Genomic DNA, 24138 nt, shown 5'->3' with positions numbered 1-24138 from the left:
TAGTTATGCACTATTTAGATTCATGAAGGTAGGAGTTTTTTTCTTAGAGATCTGTGGATACTGTGAATGAATGAGAATTGAAGTAAGTTCAATTTTCTTAGAGTCATCTTTTAATTTGTGAAAGTTTTTGTTCCTAAAACTAAAAGAAAGCAATAATAGAGATACAATTTGTCAGTCAGTGCTTAACTGGAAAGCATTGTTTTCACAAAGAGCTTGTTGTGTAAGTATTAATCACAGGGAATGTTAATGGGTGTAGTTTGAGAGGATGAAGTCATAGGTCTTATATGAATATAAATGTCAACAATTCTACTTAGCTCATTAAATGATGGGAGAACCAAAAGGTACTAAAACTGATTCTGAAGTATATGGGAAGAGCAGACATGTCTATAGGTGATTGCAAATGCAGAAATGGATTTTCTTCATAGATGAAAACAGTTCTCCCACAGAGGTAGGAAGAACTCAAGACATCCATACCAAGAATGAAAGCCTCTAGGACCAGGAATTATTTACATTACTTTTGGTTTTCAACAAAGGAATTTCTATTTCTATCAAGACATGAAATGGGTTAGTCAAAGCAATGAAAGGAAGAGAGGATCTTGGTGGATGAGCTATGGTGGATGAGATACTTATCTCATGTTTCTTTTTTCCCATTTCTTATATAATTTTTTGGGCCTCAGTGTTAGGCAAGTTTTCTACTACTGAGTTACATTCTCAATCCTTTCCCTGTTTTGCTTTTTTTTAAGTTTAGGAGGAAACTAGGCAATGTAGGAGGAAGAATGATCTTGCTTTACTAACCTCCTTTCTAATTATGAAGTTAGAATTTAGGGGAAATCACTTCTATTAATCAATATTGATTCCTTTGTCTCTGTTCCTGTCTTTGTAATGATACAACCTTTGTTGACAAGTTTTAAAGGAACATTTCTTACCTTGGAACAATGGAGGATTGACTTTACAGCTGGAAAAGTCTTGGTGAGGTCATTTGGGATCATTATAGTTCTTGAAAAGCTCTTACAAAAGGGTATATTGTTATAAGCACTTAAGCTTTACAATTTGTGGGTGAATGAGCAAGCTGTATAAATAGTTAATCCTTCCAAGTAGCCACATGTGCATACTGCTTACTAGAGTATATGCATTATTAAATATTAACCCATTTGTAAATTAAATTATGGATTTTATTAGTCCATGTACTTCAATTAAAATGTTTTGTCTCTAGCATCCAACCTTATGATGCAATTAAAATGACTGAAACTAAATTCCACAGGGGAAAGAAGACTTCTTTGCAGAACATTCTACAGTCTTGCTGTTCAAAATGTGTTCCTGTCTCTGGGATGGGAAAAAAAAACCCACTTTTTAGGAATGTAGTATTTACATCTGAGGATGGAAACCCATGGTAGAACACTTCCCTAGAAGAAGTGAGGTCTTGAGCTCCATCCTAGATACCACAAAATATGACTTTTAAAAATGAAGTATCTAGACCTAACACCTAAATATCTAGAGCAATATCTAGAGCTAACATAGTAGAATCTGGGTGATTTCTCCTGAGGCTTTTTACAGTATGAGAAGCTTTAGAGTATTAAGCTCTGAAACTCACTTCCACTGCCTTTGATGTTTTCACAGGAATTGCTTATCTGTTTGCTAAAGCTTATCTGGTTTCCAAGAAACCACAGTACCTGGACACATGTATCCGGTGTGGGGAGCTCACATGGCAGAAGGGGCTGCTGAAGAAGGGGCCAGGGATTTGTCACGGTGTAGCTGGCAGTGCCTATGTCTTCCTGCTGCTGTATCGGCTCACAGGAAACTCAAAATACATCTACAGAGCCCAAAGGTCAGTCATTCTTCTCTCTCTCTCTCTCTCTCTCTCTCTCTCTCTCACACACACACACACACATATTCACATATATATATTTTTTTATTTCAATTGAACTAATTTCTTGAATAGGTAATATACTTGCGTGTTTTAAAAAGCAAAAAAAGAACATCAACAGTGCCCTACAACTATTTAATTAACTTCCCTGGAGATATTGTCACCAGTTTCTTGGTTATCTTCCTTAGGCTATTCTATGTACATACAAGCAAATTGCAGTATATGTATGTGTGTGTGTGTGTGTGTGTGTGTGTGTGTGTGTGTGTGTGTGTGTGTGTGTGTGTGTGTGTGTATAATTTTGTCTCTTTTTTTTGATAGTCATAGGGCTTGAACTTGGGGTCTGGGTGATATCCCTGAGCTCTTCTGTTCACGACTAGTGCTCTACCACTTTGAGCCACAGCACCACTTACAAAATGTTGTCTTCTTTTTAAATACAAAATGATCTGCTTTTGTGTTAATGAGGAATCGACCCCAGGACCTCAAGCATGCAAGGCAAGAACCCTACCACTGAGCTACCCTCCCAGCCCCCATTTTTGTTTTTAATAAAATTGAAATTAAAAATTAGAAAACCTTCCTTCTGATTATTTCCAGATGAATATAACTTTCCCACATATGTGGGTATACCTGGAAGGCAGATTGCTAGCAGTAGAAGTGTTAGGTTGCCAGAGGATTTATATATTTGTTATTTTGTCAATTAACACTAAATTGGCTGCATTAGTTTATTCTGTGGAATCCTGACAAAGAACATTAGCTATATAGCAGTCACCATTGTTTTTAATAGCAACAACCTTTTACTGGTAAGAGTAAACTAGTCCAGGAAGACTAAGAATGCAGTATAAATAATCTGGTAGGAAGAACAAGAGATTGCTTCCCTGAATGCCAAGTAGCATGAAGCTGGCAATCCCTTTGAGGGGATATGGAAGCTACCCATGTCTGTAAGGTGTATTTGTTTTCTGTGCTGCATTGAAGTCCTCTAAGCCCTGTGATCTAATTCCCTTGTATCTAAGCTGTCACCTGGCAGAAGCTAAAGAATATCCCCTGCAACTGTTGTGAGCATTCCCATAGAAGGAATGAGATCTTGATATACATCAAGATTATCATATTATCTGTGTAACCTTTAATTAATGTGTTCTGGGCTTCAATTTCCTCATACATACATGAGGAAAATAGAGGCTATTGGGTAACTTGAGTGAGTTAATATAAAAAGAACTTAAAACACATGCTGGACATATTGTAACTTCAATGTAAGTGTTCAGTGTTATTACAGTTGTACATTTGACCTATCATTCAAAACTTCTCCCTATGTAAGTGCAAGTTCATATGTGTGTATGGGTTTGAAATAGTAAGCACAGACTCTGCCAAACTAACCCCAGCCAATGTAGATTTTAATAGGCACCTACTATTATGTAATGTATAACAGTACTATATGCACTGCTTTTAGCTTACAATTTTGAATGAGAAAATTTTGGTCTGTCAGTCCTGGGACTGGAACTCAGGGTCTGAGTGCTGTCCTTGAGCTGTTTGGCTCAAGGCTAGTTCTCTATCACTTGAACCACAGCTCCACTGCCTCCATACATATATAAATATATACATACATATATATGTATATACATACATATAATCATGTATATCTATCTATATATATTTATATTTTAGGCCTGACATCCACATATGAAAGGAAACATGACCTTTGTCCTTCTGGACCTGGCTTACTTCAATTAATATAATGCTTTCCCTCCATACAATTTCCTGCAAACAACATAATTTCATTTTCTATATGGCTAAATCATACACCTTTGAATATAAGTACCACATTTACTTTATCCATTAGTTGTAAGTACCACATTTACTTTATCCATTAGGCATCTGTGCTGATTCTATAGCTCAGTTATTGTGGATAGTGCTGCAATTAACAAAGGTGTGCTAGCGCCTCTATTATATCCTCACTTAAATTCTTTTGGATATATGCCCAAAAGTGGTATCACTATTTTTCATTTTTCAAGGAGCTGCCATACTGATTGCTGAAGTGATTGTACACATTTACAATCTCACTGGTAACACAGAAGTGTTCCTTTGCCTCCCGCATCCTTGACAACATTTGTGTGTTTTATGTTGCCCATTCTGTTTGTAGTAGAATAAAAATCTCAATGTCTTCCTATTTTTAAAATAAGGATTTGCTTTTTTTCCTGGAGCCTGAATGAAGCTCAATCTTCCTTTTTTAAACTTCTCCCAGTAAGTAGGCTGAGAGAATATAACTTTCACAAACTCAGTCTCGGGTAGTTAGGATGACAGCTCAACTGTGCTTAAACCATTGTTTGAGATGGAGTCTGGCAAACATCTTGACTGGGTTGCTCTTGCAATACAAGTCTCTCAATATCCCGCTTCTTAGTATAGCTCTGTAAAATTTTTAATTTCCCATATCTGTGGTTCTATTCGTAGTGCTTTTCCTTCTTTATAAGACAAATAACAGTACACAGGTATGATATGGAAGGAAACTGCTACTCATAAATGTTGCCGGTATTATTCTGAATTACTACACACATTCTTTAGAAATTATATTAGAAAGCACAAAAATGCTTATTTGATAATTTAATGAAAAACACAGGAAACCAAGTCATATATGTTTCAATAATATGACAAAATTAATCAATGCTTAGCAAGAAAATGACAGAAATAGAAACAAAATTAACTTCTGGTTTCTTTTTCAATGTGGTAGAATGTTTTTCTGGTTTATAAGTGTTCTGCTATAGTATGTTTATGTAAAAAATAGTATGTTCCATTTACATTATACTTTCTGTATGTTCAGAGCCAAACATATACATTAAAAAAAATCTTTTTAGTGGAAGTGGTGCTGTGGCTCAAACGGTAGAGCACTTGCCTTGAGCTGAAGAGCTGAGGGACAGCTCCCAAGCACAGAGTTCAAGCCCCACGACCAAAAAAAAAATCTTTTTAGTTAATTTTATGCACTTTTTTTGGTTGGTAGTGGGACTTGAACTCGGCTTGGGCACTGTCCCTGAGCTCTTCAGCTCAAGACGAGCACTCTACCACATGAGCCACAGCACCACTTCCAGTCTTCTGGTGGTTAATTGGAGATAAGAGTCTCACAGACTTTCCTGCCCGGGCTGGCTTTGAACTTTGATCTTCAGATCTCAGCCTCCTTGTAGCTAGGAGCCACCGACACCCAGCTAATTTTATACACTTTTGCAATGTCAACATCTTAGGGTTAAATTGTGTAATGTGCCAAAGGTTATATTACATGCAATTATCAAATTTGGCTATATTAATTCTAAAGCTCTTTCTACAGTGCTAGAAGGTTTTAGTGTGGTGTTGAAGAACATGCTTTCAAAAAGATTATATTTCAAACTGATATGTATAATTTTCTTAAATTCTCGATGTAGACAATAAGTCACAAAATTATTAGTAGTCACAATGACTCTGCAACTGAAGTAATAGATATTCTCATATTAAACTACTCAAGTTGCCGATATTGTAAACTATATTATATTTTCATTTGTACTTAGAAATGTAAGCAATTATTTAAAAACTCATGACTAGTGTTAGTGAAGAATATTACTATATATTATTTTAATTATAATATTTAGTTTCAAAAGAGAGAGAGAGAGAGGACAAGAGCAAGAGAGAGACAGAAAGAAAATGAGAAAGCAATATAATCAGGCTGTATATGACAAGCCTACAGCCAGTAGAATACTCAATGGTGAAAAGTTAAAGCCATTTCCTCTAAAATCAGGAATGAGACAAGACTGTCCACTCTCTCCACTCCTTTTCAATATGGTATTAGAATTCCTAGGTAGAGCAATAAGGCAAGAGGGAAACATAAAGGGGATCCAAATAGGAAAAGAAGAAGTAAAACTCTTCCTCTTTGCAGATGGCACTATCCTATACATAGAGAACCCCATAGACTCCACCACCAAGTTACTTGAGCTGATCCAAAACTTTGGCAAAATAGCAGGGTATAAAATCAATCCACAAAAATCAGTAGCTTTCCTCTACTCCAACAATGAGAAGAGAGAGGCTGATTAGGAAAACAACTCCATTTGCAATATCCTCAAAAAAAAAAAATACCTAGGAATCAACTTACCAAAGGAGTGAAAGACCTCTACAATGAAAACTTCAAAAATCTGAAAAAGGAAATTAAAGCAGACCTCAGGAGGTGGAATAACCTTCCATGTTCCTGGATTGGGAAGATTAACATTGTGAAAATGGCAATACTGCCAAAGGCCATATACAAATTCAATGCAATACCCATCAATATCCCAACTTCTTTCTTCAATGAAATAGAAGCAACCCAAAAATTCATATGAAACAACAAAAGACCCTGAATAGCAAAAACAATTCTTGCAGGAAGAACAGTGCTGGAGGAATTTCAATACCCAACCTCAAACTCTATTACAAAGCCATAATAATCAAAACAGCTTGGTACTGGCACAAAAACAGGCCTGAGGACCAATGGAATAGATTTGAAGACTCAGAAATGAACCTGCAGACCTATGGCTACCTAATCTTTGACAAGGGAGCCAAAAAAAAAATAGGATGGAAGAAAGATAGCCTCTTCAATAAATGGTACTGGCAGAATTGGCTAGGCACATGTAGAAACCTAAAATTGGATCTCTATATATCACCCTGCACCAGAATCAACTCCAAATGGGTCAAAGACCTCGAGTTAAAAGCAGATACCTTGAAAATATTACAAGAAAAAATAAGAGAAACACTAGGGCTCCTTGGCACAGGTAAAAACTTTCTTAATAAGAAAGAATGAATTTAACTGTGGTATATAGTTGATTTCCTTTGGGATTCTATGTATTTTCTTTTTTTGCATTTGAAAACATTTTTGAGGAGTCCAGACTGTCAAATGATCTATAGGACTAAAAAGATCCATCAGAAGCTATTCCATAATGCTGACTTCATTGGATACTTAAAATTTTTGAATTAATTCTAAAGATGCCGCATTCTTCTCATGTTTAAAATGTAAAATTGTGTTTCAATTATTACATTTTTTTGAGAAAGCAGTTGATAGAGAGATTTTACCAAACAGAATTGCAATCTGTTTCCCGTTGATTTATTTTAAGCTGTCACCAACAATTCTAAGAGCTTGAAAAAGATAAAAATAAGTAATTATTTCATAGGACACCCTACCCCCTGTGTCAAAGCAGTAGTCTAAATTAGCATCAGTATCACTGTTCAGGCTTCAGCAAGCTGTGTCTTCTAGCCTCTGAATTATTTTTGATGTTAATGAGAGTGAGTAGTGTAAGTCAGTAAAGGTAAAATTGCATCAGTTAACAGCATACCAAAAGCCGTAGACTACTATAAAAATGTTATAAATAATCTGAATAGCATGTGTGGCAAATAAAGGTAAAAGACAAAAGGTCTAGCACAACAAATCAAAGAAAGGTTGGACAAATGGGATTGCATACGGTTGCAGAGCTTCTGCAGGGCAAATGACATAGCTAGCAAGATCAATAGAAAGCCCACCGATTGGGAGAAGATCTTTACTAGCCATAAACGGACAAGGGTCTCATATCTAAAATATACTTGGAACTCAAAAAATTAAACCACCCAACAACAAATCCTCAAAGAAACAACTGCCCAATAAATAAGTGGGCGAAAGACTTAAAGAGAAGCTTCTCTGAAGAAGAAAGAAGGATGGCCAATAGACACATGAAGAAATGTTCAACATCCCTAGCCATAAAAGAAATGCAAATCAAAACAACATTGAGATATCACCTCACTCCAGTTAGAACAGCAAAAATCAAGAACTCTAACAACAACAGATGCTGGAGGGGATGTGGACAGAAAGGAACCTTACTTCATTGTTGGTGGGAATGTAAACTTGTTCAACCACTTTGGAAAGCAGTATGGAGGTTCCTCAAAAGACTTCACATAGATCTCCCCTATGATCCAGCAATCCCACTTTTGGGCATTTACCCAAATGTTTACAAACAAGACCACACTAAAGCTACCAGCACAACTATGTTTATTGCAGCATTATTTACCATAGCTAAGATATGGAACCAACCCAGATGCCCCTCAGTAGATGAATGGATCAAGAAAATGTGGTATATATACACAATGGAATTCTATGCCTCCATCAGAAAGAATGACATTTCCCCATTTGTTAGGAAATGGAAAGGCTTGGAAAAAATTATATTAAGTGAAGTAAGCCAGGCCCAAAGAAGCATAGGTCCCATGGTTTCCCTTATTTGCAATATCTAGTATAGGTATGAGTCAAGCAGAAAAGGTCAGATAATGTGATGTTAGGAAAATGAACCCTTAAATATGTATTTTAATGTTTTCGTTTCTTTCATGCATATGTTTCTAACGCATTTATAAGATTATTTCTTTGTTGCTTTGTATGTCCCTCCCCCACAGTGTAACCCCCGCTTTCACTATATTTGATGTCAGTATAACATGTGGAGGAGATGGGGGCAAACAAGTCGTTTAAGGATTCAGGTGGACCTGTTGCAACAATGAGAAGTACAAAATGTCATGTCAAAACCAGCTTTACAATGTCGGAGGGGGGGGAGGGGAGTATAATTGGGTGGGGGGAGGGGGGAGGCTGGGAAGGGAGGTGAAGGGTAAACAAAGGAGGAGGCTGCAATGCTTGGTAAGAAATGTATGCATTATCCTGCCCATGTAATTGTAGCCCCTCTGTACAGTATGTTCTCAAATAAAATAAAATAATAATAATAAAAAAGACAAAAGGTCTTTCATAGAGAACTTAGAAGTCAATGAGCTTTGTTAGAGTAGATATCTTTAAAATAATCTATCTTGTACCTAAGTTTGCTGTTTGATATCATTATAAAAGATTGTTTGCTTTTCCCATTCATCTTATTTCTTTGTTTGTCCAAAGCAGTTTGAGTGAAATCTTGTCCATCTATTTTCTTGGTTGCTGTCCTTTGTCACATAGTTAGTTCAGAAGTAATATGCCTGCAAAAACACAGCATATTTACTTTTTAAAAAAGGAATCATGATATATCAGTTTACTTCTATTCAAGATAAATAAAAGTAGGACAAGGTCTTTTTCACTCTTAGTTACGAGACAGTGGAAAGAACGAAATCCTCAGAAAATAGCAAAGTTCCTTTTCTCTCTCCTTCCATCCCTAATATCTCTCACAACCCATCTCCCCAATCCTTCCCTCATCTCTTTCTCTCTTCCTCTCTGCCTCCCTCTTGCCTCCCCCCCCCTCATTCTTTCCATGAAGCCCAGGATAGACTCAAACTAACTGTGTAATGTCATCCAGACAGGACATAAATGTTTGGTTCTCCTACCTTAGCCTCCCTAGTGCTGAGATTGCAGTCATGTGTCTGTAATATATCTGGCACATGAAAATACTTGCTTTGCTGACTCTGAAAAGTACTTGGATTTGCTTGCCAACAAAATTTATTGTAAAACATACTCAGTTAAATAGGGGATGTTGTTTTCTTTTCTTTGAAAAAATGATGTTAAAATGTTTACTTAGTGGAGAGAAAGAAGCAACTGAAGGCAAGTAATATGGAAATACACATGTTAAAAACTGCTCGTTTTTTCTTCTTCTTCAGGTTTGCTCAATTCTTATTTACCGAGGAATTCAAAGCTGGTTCACGGGTCCTTGAAAGCATATACAGCTTGTATGAAGGCTTCTCCGGGACGGTGTGCTTTCTGATTGATCTGCTGCAGCCCAATCAGGCTGAATTTCCTCTGTTCAGTGTCTTTGTTTAAAAGGTTCCATCCTCCATTTGTGGCCCTGAGATTTCCTGAGCCCCCATTAGGCAGTTTCCAAATAAGACACATCCAATGGTATCATAACCATGAGCCTTAACATTGCCACCAGAAGGATAGGAACAGGCAAGTAAAGGCAGTATGATACCATGCTGGAGGGAGAACCGGCAAAATAAAGACACCACAACTCATGTGAAAACTAAAAATTTAATATTTCAAGGGGTAGACATAAAACCAGATCTCAGAGGGAAAGGAAAAGAAATGATCTGTTTTTCAGTTAATGGTGTAGAAAGCAAAACTGAAATGGGGACAATAGCAATAAAATGGTAATATCTTCATAATAGGAGAGTGAATTTTACTATCGGTGGTTGCCCTCCACCCCTAAATTCAAGCATAAAGACAATCAGAAACTAAAGTACATTTGCCCACTATAAACTGTTAGCAGGGATGAACTGTCAGGATGAAGGACACAAAGGAAACCCTTGGTTGTCCTAGGCCTTTGCTTATTAAAATTCATGATTTTTACTGAATGGGGATATTTGCAGATGCATTTATTTTTTATCATTACCCTGAGCACTTTAAAGACACCATAACTTTATTTAAACACCAAAATTGGAAACTTCCTTGGGCCTTAGAATATCTCTTTTCCTAATTTATTTTTCTCCTAAAGCTCAATTAGAATAGTACATTTCAGGGTGGGTGGGGATATGGCTCAGTGGTAGGCTGTGTGCCTAGTATGCACCAGGCCCTGGGCTCCTTCCTCAGCACTAAAAATATAGTAGTTGAGCAAATACTCTAGCATGTGTTACTGTCAAGTGTTTTTCTCAATTTGAAGTGTGATCTGTATATTGTCTATGCTAGCAATTTAAAAAATACCTTTATATATGTAATATCTATAAGCTTTTAGTGAAACTGTAAAATAAGCTCTTGGTGAAAATTACTCATCTCAAAGATCAGGGTAATCACTACAAAGATATGTCATTTCTTGTCATTGGTGAGTACTGTGTCACTTGGGATAGACAGTCACTGGCCCAGAAAAGCACCAGTAATTGAGGAAAGCATTATCGATTAATTTTATACTATTAGATTAAGAGATGAGTAAACTTCCAGGATGGTCAGTATACCTTCCAAGACACAGGGTCTTCTAGAAATTGCCTATAATATCCATTGAGCCATTATCATACCACATTGAATTCTGCTGTAAACACATAGAAGTTGTAAAAGGCCTCAGAAAACAGTGGACTGGAGAACAAGTATAGGTGCATCTGTCATCTAGAATACATACAACATGAATTTTCCCCTTTCCTAGAGTTTAATCACTGACAACTTCATATATCACGTGACAGGAAGCTGTACTGTATGAGACTTAATCATTAGGTATTTTGGCTATATGCATACACCTGTACCTATGTATATGCTACATCTATCCTCATAGAAACGGAAGTATTTCTTTTTTAGTTCAGTAGTGCCTAATTTGATTTGGTAAGAATTCAGGAAATACTGTTATCTAAAATCATTTGTATGTATGTTGATGTGTGTGGGTGCATACACCAGTAGGTTTATGTGGGTTTGTATATGTGAATTTGTGTTCCTGAGTACTTTTTGAGGAAGAGGACCTCTACTATTTCTAAGATATTCAGAGTCTTACCAAAGAAAGGTAAGAATGATCTTAGTATATTTTATGACTCTATATGTTTTCGCTGATCAAGACAAAACAGCACAGAATGATTTGGGAAATCATGCACCTTTTGACTTATTGCTCCATTTACTCAGCCTCATGATACAAGCATAAAAATTGGCTTCAGTTGTTCATCTGTGAAAATACTCAGCTTGGGGCAGTACTGCATGAATAGAAGCTTTCTGATGCCCCCCAAAGTTGGGTTCTAGAAATATTTTTCTGAACAGGCAAGTGCCTGCCAAGTGGAAGGCTTAAGGCAAGATGTCTACACAGTGGTCTCCTTTTTAAATGAGAGTGATGCCTACTTTTCATCATCTCAGTTTAAATTTATTTCTCATGGCCCCTGTATGCAGAGAATAATAACCATTCAATATAAGGACATATTAAAGGAATACCTGCTAATTTTCGTCATTCAGCAACACTAGAAGTTATGTTGGGTAATTGCTATGTAGATGCATGTTTAGGAAGGGACAGAACAATGACTCAAACCAAAGTCAAACTCAAAGTTTCATTTTTCAGCTTTACATAATCAGTATTCTACGTTATAATCTGGAAAAGAGGGACAGTAAAAAACAAATTACCCCTTTCTTCAAAGTTTGTTTCAATTTTCTGATCCTTCCTCCATTTATACTAGAGAGCAAAAACTTAAAGGCTGAAGAATTGAGATGTCAGCTCATTATATCAGCTCCATTTCTAGCAACTGTAGAAAACTAGACATCTTTCTTGCCTACCTTTGAAGATTTAGTAATAACATTGTGCTAATCATTGTGAACAGTTAACACTTTTGGGGTCTCCAATCCAAGCAAAGTCCATGCAACAGCAGGGAGATAGCATTTCACTTCGATAGCAGGAATTATGTTTCATGAATACAATTACATAATTTTTCTTCCACACATTCCTACATTCTTTCACTTATTTTATTCAACCTCATTTCAGTCACCTGTTTCTGCCTCTTTTTATCCTCTTAGAAGGAGAACAGATGCTTTTCAGCATTTATTTCTATATACTTATTAGGTAATTTACTATGTTGTTAAGATAATAGTATTCATTTACTGATAACTCAGAAAAATAGTCATTTGCTTGCTCTGAACTGAATCATATTTCTTCCAATGGCAACCTACTTCTGTAACTTCCTTTGACATATTAAGATTTTAATCAAATATGGTTTTAATTTCTGTAGGGAACCTAAGTAATTTCAGTAAAACAAATATGAGATTGTGATTCAAAACCATGTTAAGAAAACACACAGCTGTGGGTGTATCTCAGTATTAGTGAATCTAGCCTACCATGAGTATAGACCTAACTTCCATCCCTAGCACTTCATAAAAAGGAAGGAAATACATAGAAAAAGGTCAAAGAGCCCTGTGTTGGAGATTTCAAAGCCTTTGTCTTCTATGGACTACTAGACCATAATAATCACCCTGTCAGCTTCACAAGGTTGTCATGGGGATTATTGACGACAAAATGGATAGACAATCACGCTCACTTATGACTTTCCAAAAACAATTCAGCCAAATGGATCTGTATATGTGGATGCAGTTTTTGAAGTATGAATGACTACATAGATAAGAACCAATTGTATGTTTTTTATATTTTACCACCAGTCCCGACTATAATATCTGTGCCTCAAAAAGTCTGATTTACCAGGGTTCACTATTACTAAGTAGGGGTAGACTGTTATTGTCTGGAAGTTATTTTTTAATGCAAATATTTGTTTATCTTGCTAAAACCCAATAGATTTTATGGTACCAACACCTGGAGAAAAGGGGAAGGAAGTTCAGATCTACAGAGCAAAATGAACTGGAAAATAGAGTAATTTTGAAGTGAGTTTGATCTGCACTTTTTAGTTCAGGCCTCAGAGCTATGTGACATATAAGAATAGAAATGTCTTCTAATGGATTTGATGCCTTCCTTTGGGGACTTGAGTTATTTTTTTCAACATTGTCTCAAATTAATATTTAAAAAGACTAAGCCTCAAATTTGCCAAAGTCATGTAATCTTGGTTTAGACTTGGTAAAAGAAAAGAAATGAAAACTCAGGCAAAGGAGTGGACAGAGGAAGCTTGTCAAAGCTCAGCATCTTAAATTGAGGTGTGGATGCACATTTAATAGAGCTAAGAACCAGTATGGTCTTACCTGTGGGTTTTATTACTTCCTGGAACCTCTAATCCTGAACTAGCTCTATTCAGCAACTCTTCACTTCCTTCTCTTTAAATAGCACATTCTGATGTTTGGGTTTTTTTTTTCCTTTGTATGTTTAAACAAGTGACTTCCACTCTTCTGGAAGAGCAGGTTTTTCTCCTTATCTCCTCTGTCCACACTGGTTCTTAGCTATGACTCTATATGGCTACATTCCCCTCAGAACACAAAGGCTGACCTGAAGGTCGGCAATAGCAGAAGTGGGTCTGTTATCTAGCTGGATCACAAGTCCAGGACGGTTGGCCACTGGTGTTCCTGCATGTAAGAATGAGATGGTGGCTGCATTGATCCTTACTTCCTCATCATATTTTTACTGTCATCAAAAGAAGAAAAGAAAAGTGAAGTTGATTTTAAATTAAATATTTGGGCTTTGTCCATGAGTATAAACTTTATACTTTATGTACAGACTCTATTTCTTTAGTTGAAATTGTTAATGAGTTGAAGCCAAATGAATAATGCCTTTAGGATATGAACAAACATTTGTTTTATTTTCTTAAGTTATTGACATTTTCAATTTCGCCTAGATTCCTTAACAAATGGCAAAGTCCCTTAGTTAAGGAACTCCCTGTGTCTTATGCCTGAAATTGAAAAAAACAATTGTAACAAAAACCAAATCTGACTTATTTTTGTTCTTGGCTGAGATGGGAGTTGGCAGGTGAATTGTACAGATTAAAAAAGAATGAAGAGTTCGCTTTTCAATATTTTTATTTTGAGTTGAAACATTTGTTTGTATTGAGGGAGTACACTATACAACAGGAAGTGATCAAATCAGGGTAATTCGCATATCCATCTCAAACAGTGCCATATCTATGTGCTAGAAAACATTTCTGCATTCTAGTTATTTTTAAATAGATCATAAATTATTTTAAACCATAGTGACCTTTCTGTAGTATAGAACACTGAAACTAACTTCCTCTGTTTATCCTCTCATTCCTTGCCTTTCTCTTCCCTGAAGAATGCAGAGGTAGAAAGAGAAAGAGAAAGCAAAAGATGTGTAAAAGCTTTACTGTCCAGGATTGTGAAAACAGTTTGCAAGTACTTCCTGTATGCTTCCTACTTGTTTCCTTTTCAGTTTCTGTAGAAAATAGTGTGTGTGTGTGTGTGTGTGTGTGTGTGTGTGTGTGTGTGAGAGAGAGAGAGAGAGAGAGAGAGAGAGAGAGAGAGAGAGAGAGAGAGAGAGAGAGAGAGAGCGAGAGAGAGAGAGAGAGAGAGAGAGAGAGAGAGAGAGAGAGAGATGTGTGTATAAGCAGTACAGGGAAAAAGAGGCTGACTTAAGGAGAGTGTCATATGAAATAAAAAACCCAGTGTTTAACTTTGGGGAATGTACCTGAGTGAACAGGTATGTTCAAGCATGAATCCATTAATGGATAGGTGTTAACTGTATGATAACTGCTTTCTAACAGATTAGCATATAATTTATGAAGGTACTTCAAGTTTTCTGTCTTAAGCTTTCTTTTTTATTATCACTTCTGCCAAGTTAAAGCCATTAGTAATCATGTATAGAAGATAAAAGTCAGGGGTCTCACAAGCATAGAAGCAATGTTTGATAGAACCGTATTGTGAGCCATAAACGTGAACCACAAATGTAATTTTATAGCTTCTAGTAGCTGAATTGAAAAAGCATAAAGGGTGGAATTAATAGAGTTGAGTGAACCCAGTATACCCAAAATGTCATCATTTCAGTTTGCAATCACTATAAATATTGAGACACTTTTCCTTTTTGTCTGTAAACCTTCGAATTCCAGTGTATATTCTATAGCTTAGATATATTTGAGTGTACAGGAGCTACATGTAGGTCGACTAGTGGATTGGAAAGGGCAGAGCTGTCATCACATTCTTCTTCCCAGTCTGGATAAGATCTTCCTACAGCTTCTATCATTTTTATTATTCTGAAAGAAAATGGAAACAGAACACTCCAGGTTATATGAGTATGCAATATTTCCCAGCTGCAGCACAGTAGTACCAAACTCTGCCCTGTGAGAAAACAGATTCTATGATTATATAAGTTAGTATAATTCTGTTCTTTACCCTCTTATGAAGATTACATTACAGACTCTGAGTAAACTCAACTCCAGTGAAGAACTCTGAATTACTGAGTTCTGCATCTATAAGAATTCTAAAAATGTACCTAGATGTTTCTAGGTGAGAACATTTTTGTTTTCTTTTTACTCTCTTTACTCTTTTAGGAATTCATTTCTACTTAGCTTTGTATTTGGATCATCCAAAATTCACAATTATCTTTTGTTTTAGAGCAACCTCTTACTGAGTTAAAATCAGCAGATAGTTTTAAGTTTTACACATAGACAAATATCTTCAGAAAGGTCCCAAATATGCACCTTCTTCTTACAGTTTCAGAAATGATGACTGGTCAGGTTTGGGGACATTGTTCAAGAAGTAGAGTTTCTGATGTCTATCAAGTGCTTAGTTCAAACTCCAGTAACATCAACCCACAAAAATCAAAGACTATTGCCTCCAGAGCCTGCAGTATATTTAGGGCTGAAGGCATGGCTAAAGGGGTAGAACACCAGCCTAACAAGTGTCAGGCCCTGAGTTCAACCCTCCCCCCACCAAAAAAATATCAACACTCTAAAATGATGATGGAAGAAATATCTGAATGTGTAGATGTGTAAACACAGAATTCATACATGTAGAGTAATATCATTCTAATGATGCTTTGTTTTTATATTCTATGTGTGGTGTTATGCTTTAACTTGTATTCTTCTTGCATTGCGTGTGAAGTAGCTGTGACATAGCAATCTGTTTAAAGCAGCAATACTTTATATTTGTCTTCTGTCAATCTTTAGCAAATGATCTTTTGGCACTATGGTTTCAATGGGGCCTATAGTATTGTTCCTGCAAGTATTGTTTTACAATCTGTGTTTAAGTGTCAATTGTTAATAAAATGGATTCTGCTGGTAGCTAAATTTGGTTCAAGTAGAGTTTAGTAACCCACATATGTGGATGTATTAAAATAAGTAGATTGATTTAAATAATGTTTTGTCTCTGTATTTTTTTAGGATTTTAGTGTTTCAATATTAAAGTTTGTCTTTTGAAGACTGTAACAGCAGTAGAATTGCTCTGCTCTTGACAAATACAATGTAACATGTATTTCTATAGACGCTCCAGGAGCAGAAGTGGAACATTCTAAGTGAAAAAGTTTGGCTTTAGAATCTGATAATGGAATGGTAGCCTATTCTCTTAGCAAGGTGACAGGTTTCCCAGCTTTAAACATCTAGGGGAGCTCTGTTTAGAAAGGATGTTTAAATTTTAATCTCTTGGATTTGTTGACACTACATCAACAAAACTTAAAAAGTATATTTTGTAGAATTCAATTATTAGTAAAAATACATTTTAAAGCCACATATAACTGGGGAATGGTCAATGGATTAGATTTGAAATGTGCATTTCCCAAGAGAAAGTAATTTACTTTGCTAAAACATTTTTTGCACAATTTACAATATCTTTAGAAATATGATTGTATCATTAGAAAAAAATTCATCTTCCCAATGATGCATTTCACAAGAAGCAAATTAGTACAATTCCTTATTTGGGAAAGGGTGACACAAGAATAATCTGCCAGTGTTGCTCATTCCTAATTGTATCTAGGAGTAAATAAACACTCTTATTTAAAGTACTATTGAATTTTGAGTAATTACTCAATAAATTCGTATTATTAATAAAATTATACTTTGCAATACAGCCAACTCAGTACAAATGTAGTCAAAAGTATAAAATTATTTGAAAATATACCAAAAAATGAAATTAGTTATTACAATCTTAAGTTCCTTTTAACTTGTGTAAACATAAACACCAATTATGTACTGTATATAACTAAAATTTTGGAAAACATACAAGATGAGAGGCTTTTTTAAAAAGACAAAACAAAACAATGCCTTTTGCCAAAACAAGTTCATTGACCTCTTGTTAATTATTGTTTTTCCTTTGAGGCACACTGAAAGACATATCAGTAGCAATTAGTTCTAAATTTAGGGCAGAACATTCTGCCAGATATTTTATTATATTACAAAAAATGCTACTACTGTATTTTATAATAAAACCAAATTCTCAAATTTCTGATATGTTACATGTGATTGAACCAAAGTATCACTTTCTATAAGTTTATTGTGTATATAATATTTTTTTAAAGTATTGAGTATTTAGGTCCAAGTGAGAAAGTGTAATAAAATAGATGATATTACACTGATCTCTTGTGAAAATCCACTTAGATGTTTGACAGGGAAACTATCATAAGCTATAATTTACACATGATTCTTAAGGAATTATACAGAAAAATATGATTAGTGAATTGTTAGTTGGTGTATAGATCAACCAAGAATCAACTTACAAATGTTGATCAAATTTTAGCCTTTGGTATCGGTTGTTCCTGGAAAGAAGACTACAGTCTGTTGATAAAGCTTCCTCTTCCTGGAGGGGGATGGTATAATGAAATCTCTTAAGAAACAAGATTGGGTCAGAAGCTTAGAGATGCACTTTACTGTTTATAAGCCTGCTGTTACAATATTCTAAACACTGTGATCTTTCCAACGCGTTTTCTGTATTCTTTTTGTACTGTAGAAATAAGTTGCCGTAAACTAGACTTTGTAGTATTTAAAGTGATGCTATTTATTGGCTTATTACTGCTCCACAACATGGTCCACTTAATCATGTAAAACCTGTGATAATCCTTTGCCTTAAAATAAAATCTAATGCTAAATAATTAAGAGTTCCACTTAATTTTAAGCTACTAATTAATTTTCCTTTTAAAGTTCACCACTGTGTCAAATAAAATATAATATAAATACTCTCGAGTGCTGCTGCTGATTTAGTGTTTGTGACAGTGTTTGTATCTTGATCCAGGACATGTGGCCTGCTGGGTTTTATAAATAGACATTAGCAATTCTTTTGGAGAAAGGGCCTGGTATCTCTCAGCTGTTGCCTGAACTCTCTCCTCAGCCCTTATAAATAGATTTTCCCATGTGGTGCACCAACCAAGGAAAACAGCCTATCTTGTTCTCCACCCCCTCTCCCCATTCTTCATTCTTGTCTTGATCCCTTCAGAAACTTCACATAGAATTTGTGCTAATGTTCCTAAATAGAAAAAGGCCCTGTGATGCCTGAAAATTAAAATCACCCAAGCAGGGAAGAGGATGTTATAATTATAAAAGTGTAATCCCTGTGTAGACAGGATAAAAACGGAGTTTCAGAGAGGTTTCAGATTTGATCATGATGTGAAGGAGAGTGTTAAGTCCTTCTTGAGGTCTAGAACATGGTTGAAAGTTCAGTAGGTAAAAAGTAATTGTGTTCCTCTTAGGATTGGCACAGCAACAAGCAGAGTTATGCCTTGGGCTACAAAACTGCTTCCTTATTAGGCCCTAGTCTTTGACCTGCCTGAGTTAGTCACACTTAAGAGAAGAATAAATTCTGTAGGCAGTTTTTCTGGGAGGGGAAGACTTTATTTAGCTCCTACCAATGATCTTTCCCCATTGCCAGCATTGCTTCCCAGCCTTGTAGTTGAAAGATGAAGGGACAAGTCACAGTGAGAAATAAGAAAAATATTCATTATGATGATAGGTACATAACAATACACTGGAAAGTTGAAAAGAATCTGTGTGGCACATTTATTTTTAAATGACAGGAAATTGACCTTTTGAAGAAACCGGCGTTTTATTGGCCCAGAAAAGAAAAACTGGGGTGAAAAGCATCCAGATCCCAATCTGGAACCCCTATTAGTTCCAAGTTTTCAAGGATGTTGTAGGTTTTCCAAAAGACAGCACCGAACGAGGGACTCTAGGACCCAGAGGTCCCGTGCCCAAGGCAGGCAGCTTGCTAGCTGGAGCCCTGGCAACGGTGGAACTCACGGTACAGGTTCGGGGCCCGCCTGGATACTGTCGCCTTTGAGACGCCACCAGCATTCTGGCGCGCGGGTGGCGCACAGTGCGTGTGGGCGTGTCCCAGCGGCCACGCTGCCCGCCCCACCCCAGCCAGGTCCTTTGCCCCTAGGCTCCGCTCCGGCGCTCGGGCTGCTCGGCGGGGCCCGCGTGCCCTCCGCGGGCTGCGCTGAGCGCGAGAGCCTTTCAGGGCCGGGAATGCCCGGAGCCCCTCAGCTAACCGCCGCCGCCACCGCCGCCGCCGTCGCCGCCTGTCCTGTTTGGCCCCGGTGAAAACCGGTGACGCGGGGAGATGAAATTCCCAGCCTCTGTACTAGCGTCCGTGTTCCTGTTTGTAGCCGAGACGACGGCGGCGCTCTACCTGAGCAGCACGTACCTCTCGGGCGGGGACCGCATTTGGCAAGCGCTGACCCTGCTTTTCTCCCTGATGCCCTGCGCGCTGGTGCAGCTCACACTCCTCTTCGTGCACCGCGACCTCAGCCGTGATCGCCCACTAGTGCTGCTGTTGCACCTGCTCCAACTCGGGCCGCTCTTCAGGTGCGTGCTGAAGCCCAGAGCCAGCCCTAGGCCCCAGCCCCTTGGCTGGCTCCCCCATCTTCCCCAGAGAGGACAAGGGTGGAGGTGGAGGGGAGGGGAGGCTTTCTGGTTGGGACTGGTGGCTGGACCACAAGGCTGGGCCCATGGCAGGCCTGCCCTGCCCTCCCCCTCCTCTAGCTTCACCAATCTAGTCACAGGAATAGCTCAGGATCTATCATAAGGATCCTAAAGTTGGGGTGCCCTGCAGTGCTGTTCAGAGCCATCATATTACATTGGCCACCTCCACTTGAATTTGACCAATAACACTGGCAGTTGTTGGGTCTCATAAAACAGATGGCTTCCTCTGTGGTCAAGTGGATGAGCTCCAGCACGTTCGGCTTGTGCGGTCATAGACGGTTGCAAAGTGTGTTCTTAAACCATGGTTACAGCCAAAGCATACACTGGTCATTTATCACACACGTGGGAGCTTACTGTGCGCATCAGGCACAGTCCTAAGTGCTTTGTAAATATTAATCTGTTTAATTCTTATACAGAATTCTAGAAACCCATGCACCGTTCCTTTCTCTTTGGGGCGTGAAAAACATGGAATGTATTTCTAGCAGTAGAAATGTCTACCAGACCTATCTATAAACACATAGTCACGAAAACCATAAATATAGTCTCTATAACGTAGACTATATAAACTTCGGCATAGGCCGGGAAGACACGATTGTGCTGTGTGTTAAGAAAGACTCTTGCTGGCATTTCTGGAAATTGATGTTTTAAAACACAAAGCAAGTAGAAATATATGGTAACGAAGCCGACTTTGACTCATCTAAGGACCTTAAAGGGAATTTTAAATGAATGACTCTCCTATCTTTAATGCCTTTACTAAAAAGCAAGGCAAAGAGAGATCTCTTTACATTTAAAATATATTTAAAATACTTAAGTTTAGATATGGATGATAGAGGAGTTTGAACAGAGACAAACCTCAGTTGCCAGAAATGTAGCTAACCAGCAACCTTTCCAACTAGGAACTCAACCTCACCCACACACACAAAGTCCAACAATAGTAAGATACCTTTTACAAAGCATTTCTATGAACTTTTATGTCTCAATATTAAAGACATCTATTCTAGCTGAAACTCATAATATTGACTTGTCATTTATACAGTCACAGGAAACTTGGTAAACAAGTTTCCAATCCTGCAGATAATCCTAGAAGGCAGAGAAACAGGTATGCTGACAGCAGTGAGAAGTTGCTATTTATGTCTTGATAGGGAAGAATCAGAAAAATGCAAAACAAAGAGAGTGAGGGAAATTTACATAGCACTGCAACCTGGAGCCATTTAGTAAAGAGTCCATCTAACCAAGCAGGACTTATGGGCCTGAAATAAATAAATAAATGTGAGCAAGGTACATGTCATCATTCCATGATTACCTCTGTGAAAAGAAAGTGGGGGATATGGGGAATTGACTTTTTTTTTTTTGGTGCCAATCCTGGGGCTTGAACTCAGGGCCTGGGCTTTTTTACTCAAGGGCATTTTTGCCCTGAGCTTTTTTGCTCAAGGCTAGCATTCTACCAATGGAGCCACAACTGGCTTTTTCCCCCCCTAGATAAGAGTCTCACAGACTTTCCTGTTGGGACTGGCGTCAAATGGCCTCAGATCTCAACTCTCCTAAGTTGCTAGGATTATAGGAATGAGCCAGTGGCACTGGACTGGGAAATGACATTTTTTAAAAGCTACCTGTGAGCTTGTGCTGGTGGCTTATGAATGTAGCACTAGCTACTCAGGAGGCTGAGAGCTTAGGATCTCTGTTCAGAGCTAGCCAGACAGGAAAGTCCATGAGACTCTTCAATTAATCGCAGAAAAAGCTGGAAGTAGTGCTGTAGCTCAAGTGGTAGAGTGCTAGCCTTGAGCAAAAGGAGCTAAGAGACAGCACCTAGTCTCAGAGTTCAAGGCCCAGGACTGGCAAAAAAAAAAAAGCTACTTGTGCTACTGTTTGGCCCCAGTTACTTTACCACAAGGTAAATGCAATTGTCCTCAGGATACCCTCCACACTGGGGATTAAACCTAGTGCCATGCTGAAACAGCACTCTACCGCTGAGATACACCCCTAGCCCTTGTCCCTATTTCCTAGATAAGGAAAGTGAAGACTCAGAACATGTTCCCAAGACATCTTAAAAAATAAAATTGGATTATGTAGGTTCCCTGTGTTCTGTAGAAGAAAAAGTGGATTATGCAGGACATTTTAACAGTATTTTCTTTTTAAACTGTCAAAGTTTATCCATTTAGGAAGATTTAAAATATTAAACACCACCTAAATAACCATCTGAATAAATGAGAATATTCTGTAATTGCTGTTATTTAAAATGTTTCTAAACATTGAGCAACTCAAAGCTAACAAAATAATATTATGTACAAAAACTGGATGGCAAGTATAACCCTGAATTCAAGGTAATGTATTAAGAGCAATAGTCTCTAGATGGTAGAGTGTGATTTTAGTATTCAGAAAAACAGAAAAGTATATCATTTTTCTCCTTTGTTATATATACTTTTCTGTATTTTCCATAAAGCAAAAAATATTTTCACCTATTTAAGAAAAATAGTTTGATGCATTGAAGAGCTGCCTTTACAGTTATATAGAAGGTTTTTAACACTATTAAAAAATCCATTTCCAAAAATTCTGAATGAGTCATTGTTTTCTCAGTAGAAGAACAAAATAACAAGCCATTTTCTTCCATCATTAAAGAGTCTGTCATTCTGATGCAGCTAATTTAATTCAGGGTGATATTGGACCCATGATGTTAGAACTGAGACATCTAAAATGTGGTTCAAAGTCAGCTTCCAGATGAAAAGAAAAACATTTTGTTATTATAGATTAGTGTGACTTAATACCTTGCAGGATTTTTTCATCTTTACATTAATAGAATTATTTCCCCAAACAATACAAAGAAGAGTCACAGTGTTTCTCCTCTTTACCTCTTACCCTTGAACTTAGTGACATTTCTAAGTTGTTTGGGGATAGTTTAGCTCTGTTTAACGTTGGATGGGCATTTGCCAAACTCCTTTTCTTTCTAAGTAGATGCAATTTTGGAGTGTATTCAAGGTTGGGGTTTAGCTCAGTAGTAGAACATCTGCCTAGCGTACTCAAGACCTGGAATTTGATCTCCAGCACTACAAAAAAAGCAAAATAACCTCTTGTAATACATTAGCATTTTATTTTATTGTATGTTGTATTTTAGCCTTATATTAAAATCTGTAGTTCTTATAGTTCATACAGTTGTTTCTATATCAGGGCTAGATTTAAGTATGAACTATGGATAATGCCTGAATTTATTAATTTCAATTTTAAAGATAACCTCTGAATTATAATAGATAGTCCAGAAAAACAGAGGATGGCTATCTCTTACAGAAAAAAACCTAAAATATTTCTACTTATAATTATTTTACTTAATTTTCATAAATTTGAAGTAAATATAAATGAGTTATAAGCTTGAAGAAATCTTCCACTTATATTGCTAGTATCATGACAAAAATTACATAAAAATATCTGAATTTACAAAATACACTTTAAGAAGGTCCAAAAGTCTTTATAGACCATTTCAAAAGTATTCGTCAAATTATTTCTTTCTATAGTAAACTTTCAAAAGACATAGCAGTATCCATTTGAAGAGCATTTATATTATTCGCAGAGTGCTTTTATATACTGTATTTAATTCATCCAAAGTAAAACACTGTGAACTTTCATTATCTTATTTTTACAGTCCAGGAATTGAGGCTCAGAGAGATTAAGCGAACAGCTCTTCAAAGGTCTCTCACCATTTTATATTTAACAAGTTTGGTTCTAGTGTAGCTTCTCTGAGCATGTGTGCCATACAAAGATAACATAGCTTATAGGAAATCATAGTATTTCTTTGGGAAAAAGTATTTTTATTAATGTCCTTGGTACAATGCATTATTTATGCTGGCACCCACTTGCATTGTTTTCAGCTATTCAAATGAGACAAAGTATATATATATATATATATATATATATATATATATATATATTTCAAATGAGATAAAGTATAAAAGAATGGATCAAATTATTGATAATAACCTGCATTAGGGGGTCACCAAACTGTGCCTCATTGTCAAGTGCCCCTACCACCTGTTTTTCAAATTAAGTATTATTCAAACACAGAGGCATTATAGAAGCAGAGTTCAGCAAAAACTAAAAACAACAAACAACAACAAAAAAAACATGGTCTGTAAAGTCTAAAATACATGTTC

At 36.9% G+C, this 24138-nt stretch overlaps 2 protein-coding genes and 1 long non-coding RNA gene across 3 annotated transcripts in view; 2 read left to right on the top strand and 1 right to left on the bottom strand.

The window, feature by feature from the left end:
- Lancl3 (LanC like family member 3) overlaps positions 1-14621 on the top strand; it is a 100109-nt gene extending 85488 nt beyond the window's left edge. Inside the window, exons 4-5 of the mRNA XM_070040651.1 lie at positions 1618-1825; positions 9422-14621. Coding sequence (XP_069896752.1) covers positions 1618-1825; positions 9422-9581 — 368 coding nt within the window. The 3' untranslated portion in view covers positions 9582-14621. The remainder of the gene's footprint in view (positions 1-1617; positions 1826-9421) is intronic.
- Positions 14622-15262: 641 nt separating this feature from the next.
- LOC138840415 (uncharacterized) lies at positions 15263-20053 on the bottom strand. Its single transcript, XR_011376076.1, has 3 exons — positions 19722-20053; positions 17803-17882; positions 15263-15346 (listed from the first exon to the last, which is right to left on the bottom strand). It is a non-coding gene; the product is annotated as an uncharacterized lncRNA (long non-coding RNA).
- The window catches only part of Xk (X-linked Kx blood group antigen, Kell and VPS13A binding protein), a 44748-nt gene continuing 40053 nt past the window's right edge, over positions 19444-24138 (top strand). Inside the window, exon 1 of the mRNA XM_070040650.1 lies at positions 19444-19882. Within this exon, the coding sequence (XP_069896751.1) occupies positions 19638-19882 (245 nt within the window). The 5' untranslated portion in view covers positions 19444-19637. The remainder of the gene's footprint in view (positions 19883-24138) is intronic.

This window comes from Dipodomys merriami, unplaced genomic scaffold, assembly GCF_024711535.1.
Source record: "Dipodomys merriami isolate MVZ:Mamm:240054 unplaced genomic scaffold, mDipMer1.0.p SCAF_3, whole genome shotgun sequence".
NCBI lineage: Eukaryota > Metazoa > Chordata > Mammalia > Rodentia > Heteromyidae > Dipodomys > Dipodomys merriami.
This window is presented reverse-complemented; position numbering and strand designations above follow the sequence as displayed.